General features: G+C 48.8%; 1 protein-coding gene across 12 annotated transcripts in view; it reads right to left on the bottom strand.

Annotated features, from left to right (window-relative positions):
• Positions 1-3,065: 3,065 nt before the first annotated feature.
• PAX6 (paired box 6) overlaps positions 3,066-26,397 on the bottom strand; it is a 29,194-nt gene continuing 5,862 nt past the window's right edge. For 2 of the 12 annotated variants that reach the window (XM_024558721.3, XM_045194218.2), the window contains 13 exons: positions 25,327-25,510; positions 21,373-21,449; positions 20,951-21,011; positions 17,333-17,463; positions 16,498-16,539; positions 16,188-16,403; positions 15,266-15,431; positions 9,178-9,336; positions 8,395-8,477; positions 8,016-8,166; positions 7,800-7,915; positions 4,915-5,065; positions 3,066-4,169 (listed from right to left, as the gene is read on the bottom strand). In XM_024558721.3, the coding sequence (XP_024414489.1) occupies positions 4,084-4,169; positions 4,915-5,065; positions 7,800-7,915; positions 8,016-8,166; positions 8,395-8,477; positions 9,178-9,336; positions 15,266-15,431; positions 16,188-16,403; positions 16,498-16,539; positions 17,333-17,463; positions 20,951-20,960 (1,311 nt within the window). In that variant the 5' untranslated portion in view covers positions 20,961-21,011; positions 21,373-21,449; positions 25,327-25,510 and the 3' untranslated portion in view covers positions 3,066-4,083. Of the gene's footprint in view, positions 4,170-4,914; positions 5,066-7,799; positions 7,916-8,015; positions 8,167-8,394; positions 8,478-9,177; positions 9,337-15,265; positions 15,432-16,187; positions 16,404-16,497; positions 16,540-17,332; positions 17,464-18,529; positions 18,650-20,950; positions 21,012-21,372; positions 21,450-25,326; positions 25,511-25,609; positions 25,887-26,397 lie in introns of those variants that run through there. The other 10 variants (XM_045194217.3, XM_024558730.4, XM_024558722.4 and 7 more) reach the window with 10 other exon arrangements.

Raw genomic sequence — 26,397 nt, 5'->3', positions numbered from 1 at the left:
TAAGAATGCCAAACATAGTATTCAAAATGTCCTTATATCTTTTAAATGTTTCTAAAACTTCAAAACCCTTTATGGTATTCATTCCTTACACTAGATTTGCCCTTTTTTAAATGAGGTAAATATTTTGCTGCAGTCTGCTCAGTTGCTGGGGGTTTGAGACCTCAGGAATTTCTTTTTAGGAGCCACCAATTTCCACTCTCCTTTTTCTCTCTCCATGTATTTTTTATCTCCACCTCCAGGATCTGTGATTACTAACAGTAGACAAAATAAAACAACTTCAAAAGGAAGCAACACTCAGCAATCAATTCCCTGTCTATCTTGTAATTTTAAAGAATCAGACACAGGCATCCACATACAAAAGGAAAAGGGGGTGACCCCTATTCGTTTTAAGTCCGTTAGGAATGTCATTTCTCAAACACGTTAATGCTCTCCGAAGATAGTCGCCATCCGCATCGTCGAGTTTAAGCGATACTAACCCTAAGTACTTATACTCTGAACGTTAAAACTGAGCAGTGAAATTATTCAGAACTGACACGAAACAAACGAAAGAAACAGGTGAGAGGTTTATTCCTGAGAAACCAAAAAAGGGAAGAATGTGTGCTGGGTCTTGGTGTGCCAAACACACAAAAAAGAAAAGCCGCCTTTTTATAATCTTGTTAACATTAAGGCCCAGAGGAAAAACAAGCAGAAAAATATAGACAGCACCCTAAGATGACAAAAACTTACCAAAAAAAAAAAAAGCTGAATCTTAAAATACTACTGTATCTTAGGAAACTAGTTATGATAAAAAGTAGGAAGAGATGATTCCTTCAGCCATATCAAGAAAAACCAGTAGGTCACCACTTACAAATTAGGAGGTACAGCTTTGCAGGGAAAATGTTCTGGAAATTCATTGTAGTAAAAATATGTTTTTACTCAGAATAATTTGAATGCTTCTTACTCAAACATTCATCTCTAATTCTGTCCACCTGGTTTCCCTAAGTCAGGCAAGTTTAGAGAAAAATCATAGGCTGTTAGTCCTGTGATTCTTCAGAGGGCATCACGAATAGCGGGTCACCATCCTGGAGGATGGCGTCAAAGCATCCTTGCAGAGTCCCCATTGATAAATACATAAGTATACCTATCCGTAAATAAATAAACAAAAATAAATCATTTCAATAAGGAGTCAAAGGCCACCGCGCGGGCACTGCTTCCACAGAGAGCTTGCTTGCCATGCTGTCCCAGGAGAGTACCCGGAGCTTCATTCAGAAGGACGCCTCACCTCCCCAGGGTGAGGGCAGAAGGCAAGGCAGCCGTTCCATGCTGCTGGACCAGAGGGCTTCTGCAGCTGAGCAGCCGATTCTTCCGACTAAGCCAGGCTGTGCCACTGTGCCCTGGAAATCGTGACCCTCAGAGGACACGGGTACGTGCCCGAGTGCACACACAAACAGATCCTGCACTCCCACACACTCCCCTTTTCCCGTGCCCAGCTCCTGCACCCCAAGGGCCATCCCCAGTTCTCCAAAGTCTGTGCTCTCTGCACAGAGCCGTGGGCCAGACCCGATTGCTTGACCCTGGCACAAATCATAGCCAGTTGGAAACCATCCCCCTTCTTGCAGGGAAGAAGCCTGCCTGCCAGCAGCTACAGCACACACCACACATAGCCCTTCTCTGACAGTTCCCCGGGCACACGTCCCTCAGGGAATGTAAGCTGCAAAACGTCAGGAGGTAGAAGTATCTGCACGGGCAACTGTACCAACAGTGCGTATGTGTGCACACGCCGCTGCAGAAGTGTGCAAGCGTGCAGTGCAGGCTGACATTGAATCCAAGTACATGCACACAAATAAAAACTACAATCAACCTAGGAAGGTGTCTCTAAATGTGCAGCAACTCTGGTGGAATAAAAGTATTAACATACAGCATGCCAGAGAGATGAATCATAATTATCTGTTCACAAGTAGTTCCTTAACTAGAAAATAGTAGATGTGGAGCTAGCAGGTTATCCTTCAAAGTCTCCAATTAGTTTCTATATTTCTGATCATTTGCCTTCAGGGGTTAAAAAAAAAAGTAGCCAGAGTACAATTCAGGGGAAGTGTGTCTTTGTCCCTGGGGCTTTGGCCTGTGCAAGCATTTAATCTAGACCGCCAGAACCCCCAGCCTTTGACTGAAGTTTGCAGAAGAAAATTTAACATTATTGACTTATATGTTGCACAGAACAGACGGAAATAAAAGTCTCAGGCAGGCCTTTCCCACCCAACAAAGGCTTATTTCTTTCCATCCTTTGCTTGGGCTCAAGCACTCCTGCCCTGCGTGCCGCCACTTTAAACATGATCAGATCTGTGCTTCATTGCAAATAACAACTGACCAACAATGGGCTCTGCTTCATAGATTTGGGAATGTTTGGCTTAAGCTGCCAATGACTGAAGGCCTTTAACTCCCACCGGCCAGTCACAGTCTGCTTTGTTGTTGTCTGTTGATGTGTCTGTGCTCATTATTCCTTGACATGCAACATCCCCCCTCCACCCTCCAACCATCCACAACCACACAGAAAGCAAGATTCAAATGGGAACAGCTGTAGTGGTTCAATGGGAAATGATGCCTCTGTGCAAAGGGGAGGGAGACAGAACAGGGAGAAGGCCTATTTGAGAAAGGCAACAGCTTTCAGAGAGTCTTGTATAAGAAATCTACTTTTGAATATACTTCAGTGAAATCATTGTTGAAATAGACTGACAATGGAAATCTGCCCAGATTGAAAATGCCAGCCCTAATTCAAAAGACAATTCCTAGTTAATAGCTTGTTGCATTTTTAAATTATTTCTAGACTTTGAGCTTTTGAATGAAACAGCTAGCTTGGAAATGTTACCATTTTGTATGTATGTTGTGGGTATAAACAGGCACAGATCTACACACAGCTTCAAGCAGAATTTTTTTCTACCACATTTCCAATCTATGTCTATAAGAATTACGTCTTTAAGGGTCATCAAGATTTCAAGTAGGGTGTGTATGAACGTAACCATTGGTTCAGAATGTTAGTCTAACATAGAAACAAAATTTGGAACACCACACTATAAGGTTTAAAAGAAAATAGTATAATAAAGGAAATACAAAGGCTTTGGCATGGTTTTTACAATCAACAATGGTTAATTTTGATATGTAGTTGTGAACAACTTCAAAACACTTAAGTTTAAAACTCTTGCAAGCACTTTTAATTGATTAGAAATGAATTCTAGATGCACAAAATGATTGGACTGTGAACAGTAATACAACTATATCTAAGAACAATTAACTTTTGCTGGCCAAAAAAGAAACGTAATGATTGCATGAAAATGTGTATAAAACATCTATAGAGTATTCTTGTCAAATATAAATGAAATTAACTTTATTATAGAAATCATTCTGAGGATTTCTAGGGAAGACAAATACTTACATTTTGACATAAAACAAATTGGATTATATCGAAGACACATTCTACCTTTTAGCTATCAATGTTTTCTTCCTTCAATGTATATCTTACCCTTTTTGCACATAAACTTCATCTGTTAACCACCTTTGGAAAACCAACAGATTATTTCTTACATAAATCTAGTGCATGTTGTTCCAGGTTTAATTATATGCAAAGGAATGATACAAACTTGGAACCTCATTCAGTCCATAAACTATGAACAGATGGGTAGAAGTATTCGATATTTCTTGATAAAACTCTTAAACTCATGGCAAAGCTTGTTGATCATGGTTTCCTTTTTTAAAAAACAACTTCATGACCAACAGATCAGACATCCATCCAGTCTACATTGTTCTTTTTTCTTTATAACATACAAATGCCCATTTACAAATAATACACCAAAATGAATAAAAGTTTGGATACCAAAATGAAGATTTGTTCCAACTGATATCGTGCCTTCCGTATACAAAGGTCCTTGTTTCAAGTCCATTCCCCAGGGGCACAACACAGGACACAATCGCAGGACTGAAGGGCGTCGAACAGCCATTTCCTTTCCCTCCTGAATGCCCGACTGTGGTGTCCACTTAGTCACTGAATGAATTAACACAATATATTCTTTTTCTCTTTTCTATCTCTCTCTCTCTCTCTCTCTTTTTTTTTTTTTACTGTAATCTTGGCCAGTATTGAGACATATCAGGTTCACTTCCAGGAACTTGAACTGGAACTGACACACCAGGGGAAATGAGTCCTAGAAGTGGATGAAAAAAATAGCCATGTAGATATTCCCTTCAAGAGACAGGCATGGAGTATGAATTCACATGTTAAAATGATAAACTCAAATGCTTTCTAAGATTTTAACCATATTTTTAAAAAATATATTTTCAAGTGTTACAAACAAAAGTAGCACCTTCAGAAACCAGAAAACATTTTTTACACATACCACTATCGAATCCCTAGTCCCCTGTGCAAAATGAAAGGAAAAAAGCTCCATTTGTCTATACGTTTGGAACTTCAGGGATGAAGCTCCCTCTGGAAAACCAGTGACGGTGTCCCCCTGTGCAAGCAGGAGCGCAGGGGCTGGGAGCTGGGAGAAGCCTTCCAGCGAGGACTCCGCCCTGCAGCTCCCAGAGCCCTCACTGCTGAGCTTTGGCCAATAATCCCTCCTCAGAAACTTCACAGTCTCAGCCTTGCCTTTACACACAACTTCTGTGACCAAATTCAGGAAAAACAACTTTGCTGTCTGGATGGTGTCAAGTTACTAACTAGCTTCGCTGAATTTCCCTTTGCAATCAGTGTTCCCCAGAGAAGCAAGAAACAAAGAGTTAAGCACACCGTCACACAGGGCGGGGGGTGGGGGGGTGGGGGGGTTGTTGGTTGGTGGAGGGGGGTTGTTGTTTTGTTTGGTTTGGGGTTAACTTTGAGTGAAGGGGGATCACTTGTCAAAAGAGGCTCTGAAGGCCACCTCTGTGCAGCCTGCGGAGAGCAGAGCTCACCTGTGGAAGTGGTGCCCGAGGTGCCCATCGGCTGACTGTTCATGTGTGTCTGCATATGTGGGGGGGTGTAGGCATCGTAACTCCGCCCGTTCACCGAAGGGCTGGTAGGCAGCATGCAGGAGTACGAGGAGGTCTGGCTGGGAACTGGGGGCTGAGAGGAGAAAGCGAAACCTGTGGTTACAGAGAAGCACATGACACAGCCACACCCCCAGGCGCCCTCATGGAAAGTATGGGAATTCCAGCCCTGACTGGTGTGGCTGGGTGGGTTGGGCACCTTCCCACAAACACAAGAGTCATGGGTTCAATCCCCGGTCAGGGCACATGCCTGGGTTGCTGGCCAGGGCACTAAACAAACAAGTAAATAAAATCTTTTTTTAAAAAGTATTGGAATTCCGTATGGTAACTCTCAGATCAGGCCCCCAACCAGTCCTTCCATTGGCCACTGCTAGAGTTAAGCTGCCTACACACCAAACTTCTAAAAGTACTACAACTTCAGACAACTGTCCAGGTAGACAGTTAACACTACCCATCAAATTGGTAGTATTTTTGTCCATTTTCATTTTGGATGTCTGCTGGCATCTTTAGAGAAGCTATAGCTTGAGGACTTTCATTAAAACACGTCCCTTCTCCTGTAAATCCAATCTTTGGGAATCCGGGGACCCCACCCTTCCCCACCCCCACGCCCAATCCCACATCTCAGGCTTTGAGGCAGAGAGCTGTGGGCGGAGGGAGGAGCTCTCTATAGAGTTTGGTTTAGGGACTTTGGAAGCCTTTCATCGTTGGACTCAAGGAAGTAGAGATTCTTTGAAAGAGGCAGATGGGTAATGATCTCAGGTTAAAGTGGTCAGAAGTGTCGTAAATACTCATCCCCATCCTGAGAATCACCTGCGACTTCCTTACACACCCACAAATCCAGGTGGGGTTTTATCTTTAAAATTTTGTTACTCTCCTCTACCTGTGTGCAGTGGTGGTGTTGAGATAAACCTTCCCCCTCCTGAAGTAAGAAATACACAGAGCTGGGACAAAAGCCCTCCTGAGCTCTCCTGGGGCTATGCCAGGGCAGAAACCTTGGGATGAAGTAACAGAAGCATGACGTCAGGAGCAAGGCAGATGATAGTACAACTCTGCTCTGCACACTACAAATGTTTAACATTCCAACACCCGCAGTCTCAGAGAGGGTCAGTGACACTTAGAGAAGATCCAGAGGAGGACACCCCCACTCTTTGTAAAATGGTTAAAGATTTTGGTCAACAGGATGAACTGATGGACGGACAGACTGGGTCCCCACACACACCAGCACCCCTGCGCCCGCTCCAAAATTCAAAGAGTAATTTTGTCTGAAGAGAATCATTGGTGATTTTTGTTTTCTTTATGCTTTACGAATGCACGTATGTTGTGAATTGTACACGTTGTGTAAATGTTTGAAGTCAGTCAAATCGAGGGGCCCCGTACCCGTCTGTATGTGGAACCAGCGCCACAGAAAAGCAGCATCTGCTTGTTTCTCCTTGTTTTCTCGTACACACATTTGGTTACCTCCACAGAGACCTAGATGTTGCCACAATTCAAAAACCGAACAAAAGTCCCACTGGCCTTACTGAAGTCCGAGGATGACTGCTACCAGGTTCAAAAAGGCAAGCAGGCCTGCAGGGTCCTGCCAGCATTTCAGTTTGCATTTGTTTCTAATTCCTGAAATCACTTCCTCTAGGCAATCTGACTTCTGGAAAATTCCGAGGCAGTTGATAGCAACCTTAACTCATGGGCTGTCAATCCCTTAATTTACATTAATTGCACTCTGGCCAATAATATCCAGATGCAATAAAAATAAACAGGAGAACAATCCTCTGAAGTTGCTTATCTAGCTGCTCCTACGTTAGTTTTGAGACTGTGAAACATTTAGTTTTGCTGTTATTTGAATTAGAAACCCAGCAAAAGATATTCAGTGGAGAATAAATACACTGTGTAACCACAGAACGGTTTCCAACAGAGGTTAACGCTGGCCAGTCTCACACCATCCAGTGTCTAATTGTTGCACAAAGGGGAATCCTGAGCAAGTCACTGCAGCAGGCCCAGAAGACAAATTTCCCCCATGGAGAATCCATCCAGCTCCAAAGTTCTAGTATGCCCCACCTACATTAGACAGCTTCCACCGTAAAGGGTTGACCGGGTACAGGGCCTAGCATGTGTAGGGGCTCATAAATATTTGGGACAGAACTGAGAGCAGAGGCAGGCTGTTATACCAAGGGAATAGCATCAACTCAGGCAGCTCTGAGTGCCACAAACTCATCACGTAATTCACGGCAAAGATACACTAAATTTCTAGCAAATAACTTCTATTTCTTTTTTTTTTTTTACTGTAAGATGCAGAAATAAAACTAACTGTTTCTCTACATTAAGTGTATCTTACTATACAAATATAAATCTGATCTACTCTATCTTCCCCTTTAGTTTATTACATATTCCCTAAATAATGTCCAAATGTATATCAATTAATAGGAACACACTAATATAAATCCAAATGTTACATCTAACCCCTTCCTACCTGGTAGTGTGACAGCATTATTTCCCTTTTCCAGTACAAGTTTCACTGATACCCAAAACATGTCCCATTCCCACCCACCATTATCAAGCTAACATTCTCTGTGAGCAAAAGGCAGATTAACTTGACCAGTTTTTGTTTTCTGAAGGGCATGAATCAATTAATCAACCAATCAATCAACTAAAAGACTGGATTGATTGTTTTCACCTCAGACTAGACTAGTCAAACCAAATACTGTAATGAGAAAGACTCCCAAGGGGGCATGCCTGGCCAAGGAGGTCTGCAGGCCCCGCCCACTCCACACCTGTCCCATGCACCCGCTAAGCAGGCAGCTGCGGGCCTCACTTACTTGCATAGGCAGGTTGTTCGCCATGGTGAAGCTGGGCATGGGTGGCAGAGCGCTGTACGTGTTGGTGAGGGCTGTGTCTGTTCGGCCCAACATGGAGCCAGAGGTAAAGGAGGAAACTGCAGGGAAAGACGCATGACCAACAGTTGTGGTGAGAGTCAGAGCCAAGGGCAAACAGGTTTCAACACATTTCTTAGAAGTATGAACATTTCCAATTACCAGGCGTGGTGGGTTGTGGGATTGGTTGGTAGACACTGGTGCTGAAACTACTGCTGATAGGAATATGACTAGGTGTGTTGCTGGCCTGTCTTCTCTGATTCCTCAGTTTCTCTTCTCTTCTCCACTTGGCCCTTCGATTAGAAAACCATACCTGGAAATCCGACAGAACAGGTCAGCCCAGTGCCTCCTCCCAGCTCAACCCCACCTCTGGCCCTTCCACTGCGCTCCCCACCCTCTCACCCCACGGTGGCAAAGTATTTAGCACACTAAATCGGTTAATATTTACATACACAAATGACAGTTATTAGAAGCACCTTTATCCCTAGAAAAGGCAAATGGTTTGAATCACAAAGCATGAAACCACATGGAAACTGGGTACCTGTATTCTCGCTTCAGGTAGGTCTATTTTGGCCGCTAGTCTTTCTCGGGCAAACACATCTGGATAATGGGTTCTCTCGAACTCTGAAAGAGTAAGTGGAGTTTTCTGTGTTGTGCCAGAACTACACATAATATGTCAGCCACGCCCTGGATCAAGCTGGTTCCCACCTCCCCACTTCCAGCACCTTCAGAAACCAATTAATTCCCTTTAAAATGCCACTACCATTGCCCTGACTGGTGTGGCTCAGCGGGTTGGGTGTTGTGCCACAAATCCAAAGGCCACCAATTCAATTTTCAGTTGGGACACATGGCTGGATTACAGGCCAGGTCCCTGGTTGGGGCATGCAAGAGGCAACCAGTCGTTTCTCTCCCTCTCTTTCTCCCTTCCCCTCTCACCAAAAATAACAAATAAAATCTTTTTTAAAAAAATGCTACTACTGTTAGCACTGACTGTACTTGGAAGATCTATCCCACCAGAACCAAGTTAAATTTTCTGTGGAATGACATTCATTCAAGGACACTTGTGTGGCCTGAATTAGCCAAATCATCATTCTTTCTTTATGAGAAATCAGACTTTTAGTCTTTGAATTACTGGTACACGAAAAGAAGAAAGAAAACACACACACACACTGAAGAGATGCCCAGAAGAAATAAAGAGACAGAATGAAAAAGGAAATCTTTTCAGTCCTCTATGCAAAGGGCCCTGGCTAAATTTAGCTCTTTGTACTGAAGATGTGGCATTTACTTTGATTTACTGCTTCTCTACTTTGAAAAACTCCATCACCTTTCTCCAGGGCTTCAATTTGCTCTTGGGTAAAGGATGTTCTATTTCTTTGCAGCTTCCGCTTCAGCTGAAGTCGCATTTGGGCCTCATCGGAATCTTCTCCGTTGGAACTGATGGAGTTGGTATTCTCTCCCCCTCCTTCCTGTTGTTGGCAGCCATCTGGAACAAAAAGAATAGGACAGTAGGAGAGATTTGGAGTAACGTGGGGCCTCCAAAGGGGTCTGGTATAGCCACGAACTCCAAGAGCTGTATATTCACAGTCTTACAGAAATATCCCCAAGGTAACTGTCAGCCTTCTTTTAATAAAAGGCCTCGGCGACAAACATTACCTGACCACCACTTTTTTCTTTCTGTTTTTATCAAGAGGAGACCAATCATACAATATAGACACTTATAGAGTAGTATTTCTTTGAATGACAAAGTAAGTGCTGATGTTTCTCATTAAAATGGTCTTTCATAACTAACCTTGACTCCCCAGATGCCCCAGCCCGTTCCCTTTCCCCACAGAATTTATTTACCTGTGGCTGTGTTGGGAAAATGGAAGGGTGATGTTCAAGGTTTCAGATGATCTATTATCAGTAATTCCTAGCTAATCAATTAGATGTTGATAGGTTTGTAGAAAATGCTATTAAGAAACCAAACCAAGCTTGTAATCTTTTTTAAAAAATATTTATCTAGTTTTTATTTTAATTCTGCACAGTCAATTTCATTTTAAAGGTTGTGAATTTAGAAGTGCTTGCATTGTTCTGCAGTTTTATTCAACTATTGTATGAGTGCGCTTTGCCTTGACACCTATTACGAGCACAGCTGTAATTATATCATCACCAAGAACAGGCTATAATTGCTGAAAATCGAATTTTATATTTAGATAAAAGGACTGTCCATTCTTTGTAATGTGTTGCACCAGAAAAAAGTAAGATTTCTTTTAAATTTTTAACATGTAATTTTAAAAAAGAAATAGTAGAGAGTTCACTAACTAGCTAAATATGCTATGCTGCAGCTGAGTCCTTGGCATGTCATTTAAGTGGTACATTTTTAATTAGGGCATTTCCACCACTTTTAATGTAATTTCTATCATTAAACAGGGAAAGTTTTATTGTTTTCCCTTGTTGCTTATAGGGCAAGATGTGTACTTGGGCTAACTGTCTCTTGTCTTGTGCCTTGCCCACAAAGCCACAGCCTGTCTGAAGGAAAGCACTCAGCCCTGACTGAACCTGCAAGCTGGGACCTGGGTCTTGGGTCCTGAGGCCCCGAGAGACACCAGCAGGGGCTGACCCCCATCCTAGAAACTTGGCCAGTGTGGGGGAGGGGCCTTTAGGGGGCCGTGGTGGGAATAGACTTAGCCAGGAATATCATTTATAACCAGGAGACAATAGGCATCGTCTTCAAAGAGTTCAGGGAATTGTGACAGGATCTAGTGGGATCTTTTCAGGAACTTTGAAATGTTTTAAAACCCCAACTTTCTCCCCCATTTAAACAGGCGGATTCATCGGCACTGGCCACCATATGGGCCCTTGGAGATCTATTGAGATGACCACCAACACTTGAATAGCACGGGGCTGCTTTTCAGCGCCGCACAATGCCCCGCGAGTAAGGGAAACTATTAAACTCCTGGGGCAGGAGCGTTGGCAAACTTTCGTGGGCAGAATTTTGAGGCCACAATGAGCGCGGACAACAAAAGGATTCTCTTGAGGCGTGCAGCGGGCCACATTGTGTTACAAGAAGCCCAGTCAACAGACTTTTCAGTGAAGTGTGTTAACCCCTCTGCTCTGCTATCATTAATCACTGTCCGAAGAGCGGGCGCCTCAATGCTATTTAGGGCGCTTGACTGGGGGGATGGAGGGTGGATAGGGGGCCAGGGCAGGGGGTGGGGGGAGGCAGGGAGGGTGGATGGGGACGAGCAAGCATGGGGGTGAAGGTGTAGCAGTGAGGAAGGATGGAGACCAGGATTGGAGGTATGGGAGGAAGCAAGCAGGGAGGGAAGATGAGGCCCTGGTTGGGGGCAGGGAGGAGCAAAAGGGGAGGAAGATGGAGGAAGAAAGAGCTACAAAGAGAGAGAGGCCAGAAAGATATAATAAAGACAGAAAAGAGTGTTGAGAGGAAAAAGAGACAAGAGGCTGGAATAAGAGGAAAGGAAAAGGAAGCTAAGAGGGGAAGAGAATATTAATAAATAGGCCATGGCTCTACTTTGGGTGGTCTTGCGCTAGTTCAGAAAGGTGGGGGTCAGAGGGCCACTTAGCTCAGGGAGAGACGCTGGACTCACTCACGTGTGTCGGCACAAGTCCGCACTAATTTACTGCCCCCTAGTTTCCGGGTGACTTTGCAGAGTGTTTTTCAGGAAAAGAAATGAAGAGTTACCCTTATTTTTGGATTTGGTGAATGAGGAAGACTTTTAAAATAGTCCTTTTTGGCCAACAAGACAGTCTCCTAGGTTAGTGCTTTAAGAAAACACAAACAAAAATCTGGGATCATTGGACCTCTAGGGACGGGGCGCTGAGGAGACCCCAATCCCATCTCATGGAGGTGGCCAGTCATGCCTTCCAGGAAGCCCCACTCCAGTACTTTTTCTGGCACATTCGATCTTGCCAGTTAAACAAAGCTGTCAGGGTCTCGTTCAGAAGACCCCCACAGATAGCATTCTCTGCTCTCATTTGCTTCTCTTAACATCTTCCTAATTTTCAAACATGCACGTTTGCCCACGCTTTCCTTCTCCTTCCCTCCCCCCCTCGCCCCTCCCCCTCCACACACACTCACACTCACACTCACACACACCAGTGCAGGCACAGAGCTGACCTGAGAACGACATTTAAGGGGAGGAAAGTCAACAGAGATGAAGAGAGCTCCGTTTTTAATTTCTTTAGGGGAGAGTGGAATTGGAAGCAGGTCAGGAGAAGCCGGCGACCCCTCAGAGTCAGCGTGCACCACTGAGATTTATTACTATTATTATTATTACTACTACTACTACTACTACCACCACTGCTACTTTCAAAGTAGCAACTGTTAGTAGCCAGGCGGTGACGCACAGGTCACTCTTAGATTGTCCCCCCTTTTTTTCTTTTGTGGATTTACCTTCCACTCTTAAAGCTTTTAACAAAATAAAACTAGAAGTTGGATCTCGAATTCCCCACGTGATAAACGTAAGTGGCAGACAATTAAGATATCTTCTTTAAAAGAGCCCCCTCAGAGCGCAAAGAAGGGGCCTTCAATGGGCGCCGTCCACCTTCCAGCCTAATCCGTGAGAAGGCGAGTGAAAGCGCCTCCCATTATCCCAGCCCCAGGACCATCTGACGCTGGGGGTAGGATTTGTTTCCTGGAAGAAGGAGAAGAGAGAGAGAGAGGGAGAGAGAGAGAAAAAAGGACGCTGGGAAATAAAATCATTCCTTAGTTTCTTAGGGTCTTAATCAGTGAGGCGGAAAACAAGCAAGAAAAGATAGCAACCCGGTTGCGGCACCTTTTCAGCTCGGGAGCACGGATCAAAACATTGTAGCATCTGTTGAAAAAGAGACGGACTAAATCCTATAGAGGGCCTGGGTATTACGCGGGGTGGGGGAGAGGGGAGGAGATAAGAAAAAGTGTCTGCGCGATCTCTAAAAACACCAAATCGCTGGCGAACGGGGGCCGGATAGAGTTGTCTCTTGTTGTCAGCCCACGTCGTCCCGACTTTATTCACCGCCGCATGGCGTGGATCAGATGGAAACCATATTTGTCTCCCTCTGAGACCTAACCTCGCCTTATGCTTTCGGAGTAATGGACTCTCTAAAGCCCCCCAAATGGCTGCCCGGCCCAGGAAAGGGAGGTAGGAGGACCTTCTCAATGCCTAAAGTTCTGAGGCTCCCCTGGCTCGGCCCCTGGGCCCAAGCTCGCCACCAGCGCCCCGCGGTCCCCACGCCCGGGACTCTGCACTCGTGCGCGAGACGCGTGCTCCCCACGCAGCCGGGCTGCGGCCCGCTCCCGGATACGCGGCACGACAGTGGATTTTTTTTTTTTTTTTTTTTTTTTTTTTTTTTTGGTGGGAGCGGAGTGGGGATTGGCAGTTGCTGTGGCAAATTATCTAGCAACTCCCCGCTAAAAGTTCAAAGCTCCCGAACGAGCGCCACCTCCCGCCCCGATCACCACCACCAGGTCCCTGTAGTTAGGCTCTCGCCTCCTGCGCTCAAGCTCCCCTCAACAGAAAGCCGCCCCAATCAGTGCCGCCTCTGGTGGAACTGGTGGGGCTACACAGCTGCATCCCTCGGCTTCTGTCGGGGTTCTGGGAAGCATGAGGGGGTGCCCATGATTGGGGCCCCAAGCAGCTGGGAGCCGGTCCTCCAGCCGAGGGGGCTAGGGCGAGGAAACTTGGGACTCAGCTTTCCCAGTCCCGGCCACTGTGCCCTTCGCCCTCTCCAAGACTTCTCGGACCCAGTCGTCTAGACTGGACGGAGGAGTGGTCACCGGGGCCATAGATTGCTGTGGGGCTGGCGGGCAGGCGCTAAGCACGAGCCAAGTGCCTTTTCACTCGGGTGCGTCCAGGGCGTGCACGTGGAAATCCCAGTTTCGAAGATCAGGTGAGGGTGTGGTGGTCCACACTCAACCACGTCACTCCCTCTTCCTCACCAGAGGCCACAGTGGGCCTGGGCCTGCAGCCCGGTTGGGGGCAACGCCTCCTCCAGGGTGCCTGCTGCGCGCGGTGGGAGGCTGCGGGCTCGGAGCAGCTGGGCGACCCGGCGGGCAGCGGCGCCGGGGAAGCCGGGGTCCAGTGCGTCAGGAGGCCTCGGCGGCCCCGGGCCGAGAGGCCACACTGGGAATCCCAGAGCCAGCGCTTTGCTCCCTATCTTCCCAGTGTCCGTCCTATATTGTTTTCTGCTCTTAAAACTGACATGTCTAATTGGCAATTGGTGCCGAATCGTGTCCAGAGGTCTCTTGTGGAACATTTCTACAGCTGTCTCCTTCAACTAGACGCTTATTCATGTCGCCTTAATGAGAAACAAAACGTTCTCTAATGAGCAATTACAGAGCGACAGGATTGTTCCCATAACAAATTCTTGCGAATGACAGAAGCATCCTTTGTACCAGATATTTCGCATACTGTTACCGATTTCCCCTCCTCCAGTCCAAGGCGCGGGGCACCCAGAGCAGGTCGGAGAGCGCTCGGACGCGCGGGTAGCCCCGTCCGCATCCCTGCGCCGTTGCCCACGCCCCGCCCCCCTGCCCCGAGCCCCCAGGCTTCGTCGTGCTCCGGGGAGTGAGAAGCCACGTCCCATTATCCCGCATATTATCTCCTTGTCACGAGGACAACAAATACCGATTAATCTTCCGAGTAAACTGTTTCCTATTCTTGACCAAGCTACCTCCGTGTGTGTAGGGGAGGGGAGACCCAACCGCCCCACCCCACCTCTATCTGCTCCTCTTCCTCCATCCCTTCTCGCAGATGCTGGAATGCACCAGATTCTGTCTCTCCTCCCAGCCCCAAGGCACCCCGAAGTCTGGCTCACAGTATTGCCACTCCACCCTCCTAAGCAGTTGTCACCCACAGAGAGTGAGAACTCAGGGGTCCAGAAGAATGGAGAGGAAGGTGTGGGGGTGTTTTATTTGGGAGACCACCACTTCCACTGCCCCATCCTCCCAACATCCTGCCCCATCCTTGACCCAGCATCTCTCTGTTCACCCTCTCTTATATGCACCCTATTCATAGTCACATAATTTGTCAATTATGACAAAAAGCAAGTGGATACAATTATGTTTACCTCACAGTCTGTCAGTGTTAACTTGTCACACTTCTAAGCAAAGGGTCTCTCCATGCATTTTAATGGAAAGTTTGAATAGGGAGCCGTGCACCTAGTTCTTACACACATGAACACACTCCTGCCCATAACACACACGCACACACACACCAGCCCCTACTCCTGACATACACAGCCCATACACTCCCAGGCCAACCAGATAGTTCAGTAAACACCACCTGCATACAGTGCAAGCCAATGTTTCCCAAGCCTTTGAAGAGTCTCCCCACTACATTCTCCAAGCAGAGGCCTGGAGAGAGAAAGGCTGGGGGAGAAGGAAATGGGCTGCATGTACAGAGAGTTTCGATGATGGGTGCTTGGGGTTTTACCTTGGGTAGGTTGCCCTGGCACTGAAGTCCCCGGATACCAACCCGGGCGGGTGCCCCAGCTTCCGGTCTGCCCGTTCAACATCCTTAGTTTATCATACATGCCGTCTGCACCCATCTGTTGCTTTTCGCTAGCCAGGTTGCGAAGGACTCTGTTTATTGATGACACCTGCAAATCAAATCAAAATCAAACCAAATGGTAGTGCCTCCTGAAAACAAGGTCTCCTTGCCTTAAATCCCCATCTCAGCACACCCACCCCCTTAAAGAAAATCCCTGAACACATCTTTAAAAAAACAAACATCAACAACAAAAAAAAAACCCTCCCAGCCATCCTGGGACAGTGTAGGGGGACTTGCAGGGACATGGTGGACAGAATGACAGCCATCACATTAGGTATGGAAACTGAGTTGGGTCGGAACTGGGAGACGGGAAGGGGTCCTCGACTGTTGCTCAGTGTCTCTGGTAACCTAACTCATATCTGCTTTGCTTTCTTAAAAGATTTCCAAAAATTTTTAGACTTGCTTTAGAGCTTTTTTTCCACTTTGCTTTATATGAGAACTGAGATGGATGTTTGACGCCTGAAGAAGGTTCAGGCAGGTGGATTTGGAGGAGGTTTAGAATCTGATTTTCATTTTCATTTTCCTTCTTGATTAGCATGCCTTTCCCCAGGCGCCTCAGCCCTCTACTTTGCAGCATGCAAATGAGGTGACCACCTCCCCACACTTGACTCCCATTTCCCAGAAAGTCAAGAAACGGTTTGGATGCTCCTTTCAACAGCCCCAGGTAAGGAGACATACGTGGAGCAGGGAGGAGGTGAGAGAGACAGTGGTAAGGAAGAGAGTGGAAGGAGGTGAAGAAAGATATGGTAAAGAGGGGAGAGCGCAGAGCTGAGGGCAGGGAGGGGGATGTTCTCAGTGAACTTACACTTGGTATATTATCGTTGGTACAGACCCCCTCGGACAGTAATCTGTCTCGGATTTCCCAAGCAAAGATGGACGGACACTCCCGCTTATACTGGGCTATTTTGCTTACAACTTCTGGAGTCGCTACTCTCGGTTTACTACCACCGATTGCCCTGGGTCTGATGGAGCCAGTCTCGTAATACCTGCCCAGAATTTTACTCACACATCCGTTGGACACCTGCATAGGGGAAGTGGACAGAAAACCACATTATTAATAATTTCAAGACAAAAATAAAATTGTTTAAGTATGCATTAAACAATGACAAGCTTACGTTTTGATTGTCCAGCACTTGGACTTTTGCATCTGCATGGGTCTATAACACAAAAATATACCTTCAATGGTACGAGAACTTACTGTAGAGAGCTTTTTTCTTAAAATTACACTTGGAGCCCTGAAAACTACAAATATGATGATACTTTCAAACAATTTGAACTTCAAAAATTAATTTAAAAGTTTTTTTATTAAAAAACTGTTTTCTTAAACACTGCCTGAAGATGCATCAAAACGAAGTCAGAGATTTTTGTGTGCTGACCTTGTTTAAAGTGGTGCCAGGTTTTAATGAACAAAAGGGGAAAATAAACTGAATTTAATCTTATTTTTCCTTTAAAAATATACCCAATTAAGTAAATGTGAGTTATGGAGGGAGCTAAATAGCACTTGTATTTTTAAATCAATATATATTCTTCATGAATATGTAGAATGCAAACCAAGATCTTAAACCTGAGGTAGGCATGGGATGAGAGAGAAAGGAGTGAAATTATGCCGAATTGGTAAAACTCAGCTGATTATAGTACATAAACTATAGTAAATTTAAAGACATAAGTATTTTTACCAAAGAAAAAAGAAAGGTGTTTTTTCTTTAATTCACACACATTTTTTTTTCTTAAGCAGATGATTTATGTGACTGACCCAGGTTGAAAGAGATAGGGAAGGATGTTGGAAGGAGAGGGGAAAGCGGGAAGACAGGGGAGTGGGGTGGGGACTGAGGTGGGTGGGTGAGGGTGGGGGGGTCCATAATTAGCAGCGTTTGCAAAAAGAAATGAAGAGAGGGCGTTGAAAGTGGAGGGCCGCGGGGGCGGCGAGTGGGGCGGCGCCGGGAGGATCACCTGCAGAATTCGGGAAATGTCGCACGGCCGGGCCCCGCTGTGCGCTAGCTCTACGATCTTCTGCCGGGTGGAGTCCGGCAGTGGCCGCCCGTTGACAAAGACACCACCGAGCTGATTCACTCCGCTGTGACCTGAGGAAAGGCAGAGGAGAGGAGAGGAAAGGAGAGGAGAGGAGAGAAGAGGAGAGAGAGAAAGGAGAGGAGAAAGGAGAGGAGAAGAGAGGAGGAAGAGCAAAGAAGAGGAGGAAGAGTAGGAGGAGGAGGAGAAGGAGAAAACAACCACAATGCATCCTCAGCTCCCTGCCAACCCCAGCCGACGACTGTGATCAGGTCCCTGCTATCGATCATAACCCACTACAGGACCACGTAGCCACGCGGAGCATAGGGCAGCCCAACCCCAAACACAGCCATGCCCTTGCCCACCCGACTGCAGAAGCACCAGGCAGGCAGACACATGCCAAGGAGCAGAACACACGCACCTCACTATTGCCACCACCCCAGCAGTGTCTGCAGCCCACTGCCCCTCTTCATAAACACCCCAGCCAGCCTCCGAACCCACAAGATTCAACCAATCAGCTCTAAAAATCTCTTCTCAAAGGTCCCTTCAGAATGGCATGGCAAGCTGTGGCTCTACAGAACCCACACGACTCTCCAAGCTCCTGTGGGAGCTTGAGTCCAGAAACATTTGCCGTCACATTCCAAACTCTGGCAGAGGCACCACACAGACACCGAGGTTAAAAAGTACCCATATAGCAGAAGAGAAGGGGAAGGAGTAGCGCAGAACAGAACAGCAAATCCGTGGCTAATGAACCCAACCTGGTTTCAGCACCTCTCCTGCAGGCATGAGACTCTAAGCCCCAAATCCACTCCAACCACAAGGCAGTCCGGCTGCTGCGGGCAGCGGGGCCAGAGCTTGGAGTCCGCTCACAGTGGCCACAGCTCAGTTTACTTCCACGGCCAATCTCAGCCCTCCCCACAGCCAAGGACAGATATTAGCAAAAAGCAAAAAGAAAAGGAAAAGGCCACACCACAGTGTCCCCATCCCTCCCTTATCTTGTCATTTCATAGCCTCGCCCCATTGTATAATCTTAGAGAACGGGGAGAAAAAGTTAGCACTTCTCTGTAGCCCCCTCCCCAGAAACCACAGGCACACAAATAAAGCCAATTGACAATTTTCGCTTCTTTAAAAATCTCCAACCTGCAGCCCCGATTCTAGAGAGCAGCGCTTCCAGGAGAAGATGTGGCTGGCTCCCTGCTCAGCTCTCCTCTCCTCTCCTCTCCTCTCCTCTCTTCTCTTTGGAGCCTCTGATAAATTGACTCCAGGAGCCTGAGCTTCTTAGCAATAAATAAGCTCCAAATATAGAAGAGGGGGGAAAATATGATGAGCCTCTCTGACATTTGTCTTTAAAATAAAACTAGCTGCACGTCAAGTTTGAGCTTAATTTCTGGAAATAGGCGGAAGTCGCTCCAGATCATGCATGGAAGGCTAATTGAAAAGATCAGTTGGGGCGCTTGTGGCAGCCTTGTCACTTTGTGACAGTGCTCCGCTCCAGGAAATTGCATCGTCACGACAAACGGGACCGTGATAAAACGACCCTTTCTGTCCCTATTTGTAGATCACTCAGATGAGACTGAACTGCACTCCTCTCTCCTTCGAGGGGAGCCACGTTTTCAGAGTAGCCAAAGGCTTGGGGGCAAGGGGGCCCTCAATGAGGGAGGAGGCTGGAGCCTAAACTCAATGAGAAGTGACAGGCGTTTGGGGGATCTGGGCTCTCAGGGCCCAGCATGAGCGGGGACATTGAGGGGACATCGCTTCTCCAACAGAGCAAGGCCTAGTCGGTGCTTCTGGTTTCTCCCAACTTTCCTTTAATGCCTTCCTTTGCTTAGCAGGGCCCATCTGCCTCCTCCTTACCCCCAGCTACAGGCCCTCCCCTTTGGGCAAAGAGAGCCTTCCTAGAAAGAAATGCTATCCATTTCTTGCTATCCAAAGAGAGAGACCACAAAGACTTTCCAAACTTCACGCATAACCCGGGCAATTCCCAATCTATGAATGCCAAGGCATGTGAGGCCGCCTAATACTAGACCTTCCTCTTTCTCCCCTCAATGCAAACAAACAAACAAACAAATAAATAAGTGAAGTGCCCACTACCTCCACAGGGACCAAGGGCAGGTGCTCCCCAAGAAGACGCCAGGACCAGGTCGCCTCTGCCAGCATCGAAATGGCAGCGAGAAAGCTCTGCTCTCTAAGTTCCCCTACAGAGGTTAAGTCTCAATCATTGTGTCCCTTCCCTAGGGACTGCTGGCTCTCTCGCCCAGTGGCGATGATTATGCGCCTAGAATTCGACCGCAAAGCATCTAATAGGAAAACATATGGTGTCAATTTGGATGCTCTGCGCCTTGCGCACACCCGGGAGCAAGCGGCACAAAGCCCTGCAGGCCGGCCCGCGACCCCACGCCCCTCAGGGCCCGCCAGCCAGGCCGCAGCGGCAAACGCTCAGCACTGTGCGCCCCAGCCGGGCAGCCCTGAGAGCCTATGGCTGGGGAGATTGAGCTGCAGGGAGTGGTGGATAGAAGCTTTCCCCTTGCCAAGAAGGGTGCCTCCCAGGCCAAGCCTGGGGGCCTGGCAGGTTCTGCACAACTAACCCTCCCCGCCCCCCCCAAGCTTGCCACCTTTGTGCCCTCTCCTGAGCTTCAAGCCCACCAGCCACGGAAACACCAGGAGGCGGCTAGCGCTTCTAGGACAGATGGATCCGACGCTAGGCACCCTCCTAAGTCCGCATTTCTGGCAAGGGAAGGTTGCTAGAAGACTAGAGCCTTTCTGCACTCCAACAGCTGAGCCCTTAAACAGCGTCCAGACTCCGCACTCAACCAGGGTCTAGGTTTCACTGGGCCTGCAGTCTCCCAGGCCCGTAGCTCTGCTATGTACCAACACGCTTGGGCTGAGCAGGAAGGTGGACTGGGGGTTCCAAGAAGCCTGGGCAGAGGGAGTATAGGAGGCTCAAGAGCCAGGAAATCAAAGACACTAAGGGTCTAGAACAACCAGGACCCACACAGCTGCAGCTACCAGGGCAGGGCTTTTCCAACTCCTCGGATCGACCTCCCACTCTCTTCCCAGACCCAAGACATCTGCTCTGCCAGAGCCCGCTAACAGCCCACTTGGTCGAGTTTACCACCTCCCCATTGCAGGCCTGGGTGTCAGCTCCTCTGGCCTTCTAGACCCCTAACAGGGTGGGTAAGAGAGGAGCTGCCCTGGGATTGACTGGGGGAGGGGTGCCCCCCACACCCTGTTCAGACCGTGGAGACATTCAGTCTTGGCTAAGCCTGACGGGGGGCCCCCTTCTCCTCAAACAACCAGGAGAAGCCTCCGCCCAGCCCTGCTCAGCCCAGCCCCTCTCTCTTCTCTCTGGGGTCAGAGCCCGGGCAGGGGCGGGGAGGGGGGTGTGAGTTACAGGATTTGGGGGGGATGGGGTTTCTCTACCTCAGCTTCACAAACTCAAGAGGGACTTTTCCCTCACGCCTGTGGCCTGGCCATCGCTGATGGAAGGAACCTCTGTGCCTTCCCCTGACCCAGTGGTCCTCACATCCCCAGCCCAGTCGGAGAAAGACCAGAGGAACTTACTGTTCTGCATGCTGGCGCTGGCTGGGGGCCGCCGGATCCCACGGGGCTCGAATGTGAGACTCTGTTAGCAAGAATATAGGCATTAATCCTGGGCCCCAGCCAGGTAGGCCTACCTTCCGACAGAGGCTGACCTGGAGCCAGGATGGGAGACTACCCATTCTTTAGGAAATGATCCACTCAATTGCTTAAGGCCCTCTGAGGGTCATCCAGCTCTGCCCTCCAGTGTGTGCAAAATCTACAAATAAAATACTCCAGCATTCCCAACCTGTTTCTTCCGAATCCCCAAGCAGTCAACCCTTTAATCAGGAAAAAGGATGACCCAATTTTGAATTTTTTCATCCATATGAACAACAATAAAGATGCCTTCTGATTCCTTAGGGTTTTGGAGCCCAAAGCAGCTTTCAAGCCACCACAGAACTTGCCTGAAATCTGGGATGTCTGTCCACTCTTACAATAAAAGGTGTCACACATCTGCACGCCCCTAGTTAGAGTCTTCCCCCTAAGATAACACAGAAGGAAAGAAAGGCATATCAAATTGTGGCTCAAAAGCAAAGGCCCATGGGCTTTCTGAGCTACACTTTCAGAAAACAGAACAAAACAAAATCCACATCTAGGGCTCAAAACCCATAAAACCCTAAATCTCAGAGTGGCACCCACATTTTCAGCGGCAGGTCCTGCAGAGATCACCACCTTTTTAGAAGTGGCTGCTCTGGTCTGGTTTGGGAGAACTGGAGAATCTCCCAAGTCAGGTCCCATTTTGCAAAAATATCAAGAACCAGGGAGAGGGAAAGGAAAAAGGAAAGAACAAAAGAAACAGTGGAATATGGGGTAGAATAATACCTGAAGTTTAGAGATGAGGGTAAGAGGACCTTTGAACTTCAGGGTGCCTGAGAGTGCAGGCTGGGGCTGATCGGGAGGGCTGCAGAGCTATACTTTCTCCTTAAGGAATTTCCCCATTCCAGTTGCCAAAGTTGGGTTCTGGAACTGTGAAATTCCAGAACCCAACTCTCTGATTACCCCTTTATCCTTTCCTCTCCCCTTCAAAGCTTCCCAGCCAGGCCCCCACTCCACCCATCTCCCAGCTTTTCTGGGACTTTGAATGTGGCAGCCCAACTTTTCCCCCCCGAACCTCACTTATTGTGATAAACTTTTCTTTTGGTGTTTAGATCGTCCCCCCTTTTACAGTACTGTGACACACGCTGTCTACCTCGCCTCGCTGCTTTAAAAAGTACGAACAGGAGGGGGTGAGCGTGGTCGACAAAGCCTACAGACAGCGAACAATGGCTTCTATTCTCCAGCTCTCCCCAAACCCAAAGAGCAAAACCAAGTCTCCCTAACCGGCAACACAGCTTCCAACCACACGCACCAACAACCCACCAACCCACAAAGGGAAAAGAGAGCCACTTCTTGCTTTGTAAATCCTGACCTAGTGCACGTTTCCCCGAGGTTCACCCTCCACCACCCCTCCCTGCCTTCCCCTAAGAAGAAGATTCTGGGGGAGGGGGCAGAAAATAGAAAAGTAATTTCTTGTTATAAATATCTGGAGGTAATTGTGTTACTGGTGCGAGTTGTTAGGGGCTGTAAAAAGATACAACGGCACCGTGGGGAGCTCAATTGGGAAGAGAGAATTACAATAAAGAGCCCATTCAAGAGGTTTGCAACAAAAAAAAAAAAGAAGAAGAAGAAGAAAAAGCAGTAAAATAATTAAATAGTTACAGCATCATTTCTCCCTGCTAAAAAAATACTAAAATGTTCATTCTTTTTTCTGTTTTGCCTATTGTGGTTATTAATTTTGCCTGCCTGCAAGCAAGGAATCCCAAGAAGCACGTTTTTCTCTCCAAGGCCATTCATGGTCTAATTTACCTAGCTGGAAGGCAGCTTAAATCTATAAAAAATAGTCTTAAGAGGAGGACTGTTTCCCAGCTTCCAAATACGGCCTGGTAAATATTGGAGAGGGCAGAGGGCTACCTAGTTCCGCCTAGCTGGGGTGGCTCTCAAGGTCTCCTGCATGTCTCTCCGTCCTCATGACCACAGTTATGTCCCTGCCAGGAAGAAACCCCAACTTGGAACACAATGTGTTCCCTACCCCCACCTTAAAGTGGGACTCCGAAACTGCAAAGTGGGTAGCAGGCAGGGAGAGGGGTAGCGGAATTCTCCCGAAGGGGTAAAACTTCCAGAACTACTCTCTGTAACCCACTCTGCACTCAACCACCACTGAATGCCCCCTTCCCAGCCAGCACATTCACCGTCTCATTTTTTAAAATTCAGTAGCGGATTTCAAAGAGACCTAACTGATTAATTTTCAAAGCATCTGGGAAAGTGGAAGCATTTCCTGCTCCATTCTCACCCCCCACCCCCATCTCGGCTAAGAAGCTATCTAATTACTTAAGTAATAGCTAACACTTAGTGCAAAAGCAACCCGGGACGCAGGGCACACGGACACCTGGAAGCAGTCCTGCTCAGAGGCGAGACACCCCCAACCCCACTCCCCCAGCCCCAGCCAGAGACCCCCCAGCTCAGCCCCGGACTTCCTAAAGCCCAGGCCAGGTCAGAGACCCACGCCTGGAAGGAAGGAGTTTCCAGACTTCTGGAGATCTCCAGGGCCTTGGGCCACTGGGCCACTGAGCCAATGGCTCCCTGACACAAGCCTCCGCTTTCAAATACTCTTGTTTTAATTACTTCTCAAAATCCAACCCCAAAGTCCTTAGCTGGGGTGAAGGGGAGAGCTCACTTTCAACCCTGCCGGCCCCCAGTCAAGAAGTAATTAGCAATTACGATGACAAAGTTTTACTCTCTAGGGCCAAATAAGATAACAACTAATCAAATTGCCTTCAGCCATTTGCAAAGGTCACCGGCTATAAAAAATGTAATGTCAACGGCAACAACTATTATTTCTCCTCCGTAAACTCACCAGGCTTTCAAGCTCTTTGCTTTTAATTTCATTTTCTGTTCCCACTCCCCCCTTAACCTTTCCAAGTTCAAGCTAAACATCCAAAATGACTTTGGGAGCTTTGTAGAGTGTGAGAGAAAAAGATAGCACGTTCAACGTTGTTTTTAAACTTTGTGGAAATCACTCAAGACGGTAGGGCCGGGTTTTAGCACTCAAAAAAAAAAAGCATTTCCACTTGAAATTCAACTCCATTTCCCCCCAATTTCAGTTACTAAAAATCAGGGCTATTGTGGGACACAGAGACTGAAAAAATCTGCACAAGGAAAGAGGCAACAACTTTTGGAACTTTGAAAAGACACTTTTCCTCCTGGGGTCTTAGAATCAATCGAAAAGCTCTCAAATTACTCAGACTAATTAGCTGGGGCAAGACGTGATCGGACGAAGGGGAAAGCCAGTGCTTTCATATTGATTTTTTTTTTTAAGCCTCGTGAAGAAAAATTCAGGAGACTCACACTTAAAAAAAAAAAAGCAATCCACTTTCCACCTCGAAACTTGTTGAAATGGCAACACCGGGTGCAGCTTTGTCAGGGTAAGACAAGGAAAGATACCCCCCCGAGGGCTGGGGGCTGGAGGACAGGGAAGACCCCCGCTTTCGCAGGGCGGGGGCGAAGGTTGGGGGAAGCCTGGGGAGTGGAGAGTTTTCAAGTTCCGAGCTCTGCGCTCCAGCTGGGGGCAAGAGCCCGAGGCGGTGCTGGAGGCCGACAATCCTGGGCCCGACTCTGAGCTCCCTCCGAGCGCGCGTTCGACCGTTTCGGCCTGGCGGCTTCCTCCCCGACTCCCGCTCGCACGCTCTTCCTCTCTCCCCGCGGCGTGCGGTTGCCGCGCCGCTGGACTCGGCTCGAGCGGACGGCGGGCGCGGTGCCCCTGGGCGCTCGGGCGCCGGCGGACCCGCGTGCCCCGGCCGAGCGCGGCACAAAGGCGGCGGGCGGGCGAGCCGGCGGCAGCGCAGCGAGCCGGCTGCCTCGGCGCTCCCTCGGTGCGCCCGCTCCCTGCGCGCTCGCTGGGCCCTCGGCAGGACAAAGCGGCCGGCGGCTGGAGGTCCCGGCAGCCGTTCCCGGGCCTCGGGCACCGCAGAGCCTCTTCCTCCTCTCCCGCCGGCCGGGGGCATCGGGCGGCGCTGGGGCCGGGAGCCGCGGCTTCTGCTGCTCCGGGAGCCCGGGCTCCTCCTGCGAGCTCGGCCCGCGCGGGCGCTGAGGACGAGCCGCCCGCCCGCCCCGAGCCCGGCGCCGCTCCTGGTCGCCGGCCGCGGGCTTTCGTTGGAAGTACAAAGTTTGGGCTCCTGCGTGGAAACTTCTCCGGCCCAACTCTCCCGGCGAAGCCACGGGGGAGGGCACCGGCGAGAGGGCAGGGAGGACGGGGGAGGAAGGGCGATACCTGCCTGACGACTGCAATAAAAAACGAAGCGAGAAGAAAGAAGCGGACTCACCTTTGCGAGGCATCCTCTCCCGTCAAAGCTGCTGTCAAGAGTTTTGTTTGGTTGGGGTGTTGGGGCTGTTATGGCTGCTTAAAGACCACAACGGTTCGAAATGACGGTGTGTTAAAGGAGTTGCCGGCGGGAGTTTTCTCCACGGATGCTGCTGGTGTGGTGTGTGAGAGCGATTCTCAGATCCCTGGGAAGAAGACAGAGATTGACAATAAAATGGGCTGTCAGCGGCGGGCGAGTGAGAGAGAAAGAGTGTGGGTGAGGGAAGTGGCTGCAGCCAGCACACCTATGCTGATTGGTGATGGCTCAAGTGTGTTAATGTGTGTGTGCCGGCGCCCGGCCTCGCCTCCACCGCTCCTCACTGGCCCATTAGCGAAGCCTGACCTCTGTCATCATCCTCCAGCAAAACACTTCCTCCTGCGCCTGAACCAGAGCGGGAAATGAGGCCGAGCCACGGTTCGCTTTTCAAACCCACTAATCACTCCGCAACATGCAAATGCACCGCTCGCTCCCACACAAAATATTGCTTTATGCAAAGCAGCGGCGGGGCCTCGCGCCAGCCGATTGGATGCTCCCTCTCCCCGCCCGGTGCAATTGGTCCGTTTGTTTGAATATGAATACACTTGTTATCGGCTCCTCCGGTGGGTCCAGGCTGCTCTCCCCGGCACTGGGCCCCCGCTCCCGGGCTCTGGAGCTGGTGCTTGACGACAGCTCTAGGCTCCGAGCGCTCCGGGAGTCAGCGCGGTCCGCATTGTGCCAGCAAACTTGAGGGGTCGATGGAAGGCCGCTGGGCTGAGGGTCGCGCCCCCCACCTCCCTAAGCTGGGCACGGAACTCCCAACTCGAGGGCGGGGGGGGGGGGGGGAGCAAGTTTCTGCAGCTCTGCGGTGCCTTTTCTCGCCTTCGTCCGCGCAGCTCGGCCGGCCGGCCGCCCCGCCTCCGCCCGCCCTCCGCTCCCGCCCCCACCAGGTCTTCTCCCGGGCGCTGGGAAAAGGAGCTCGGCGGGGGCCGCGCCCTAGCCCACCTGGCCGCTGGGAAGGAGAGAAAAGGGGCGGGAGCAACACTGGGGCTCGGC

The sequence above is a fragment of the Desmodus rotundus genome, chromosome 5, assembly GCF_022682495.2.
Source record: "Desmodus rotundus isolate HL8 chromosome 5, HLdesRot8A.1, whole genome shotgun sequence".
Lineage (NCBI taxonomy): Eukaryota > Metazoa > Chordata > Mammalia > Chiroptera > Phyllostomidae > Desmodus > Desmodus rotundus.
This window is presented reverse-complemented; position numbering and strand designations above follow the sequence as displayed.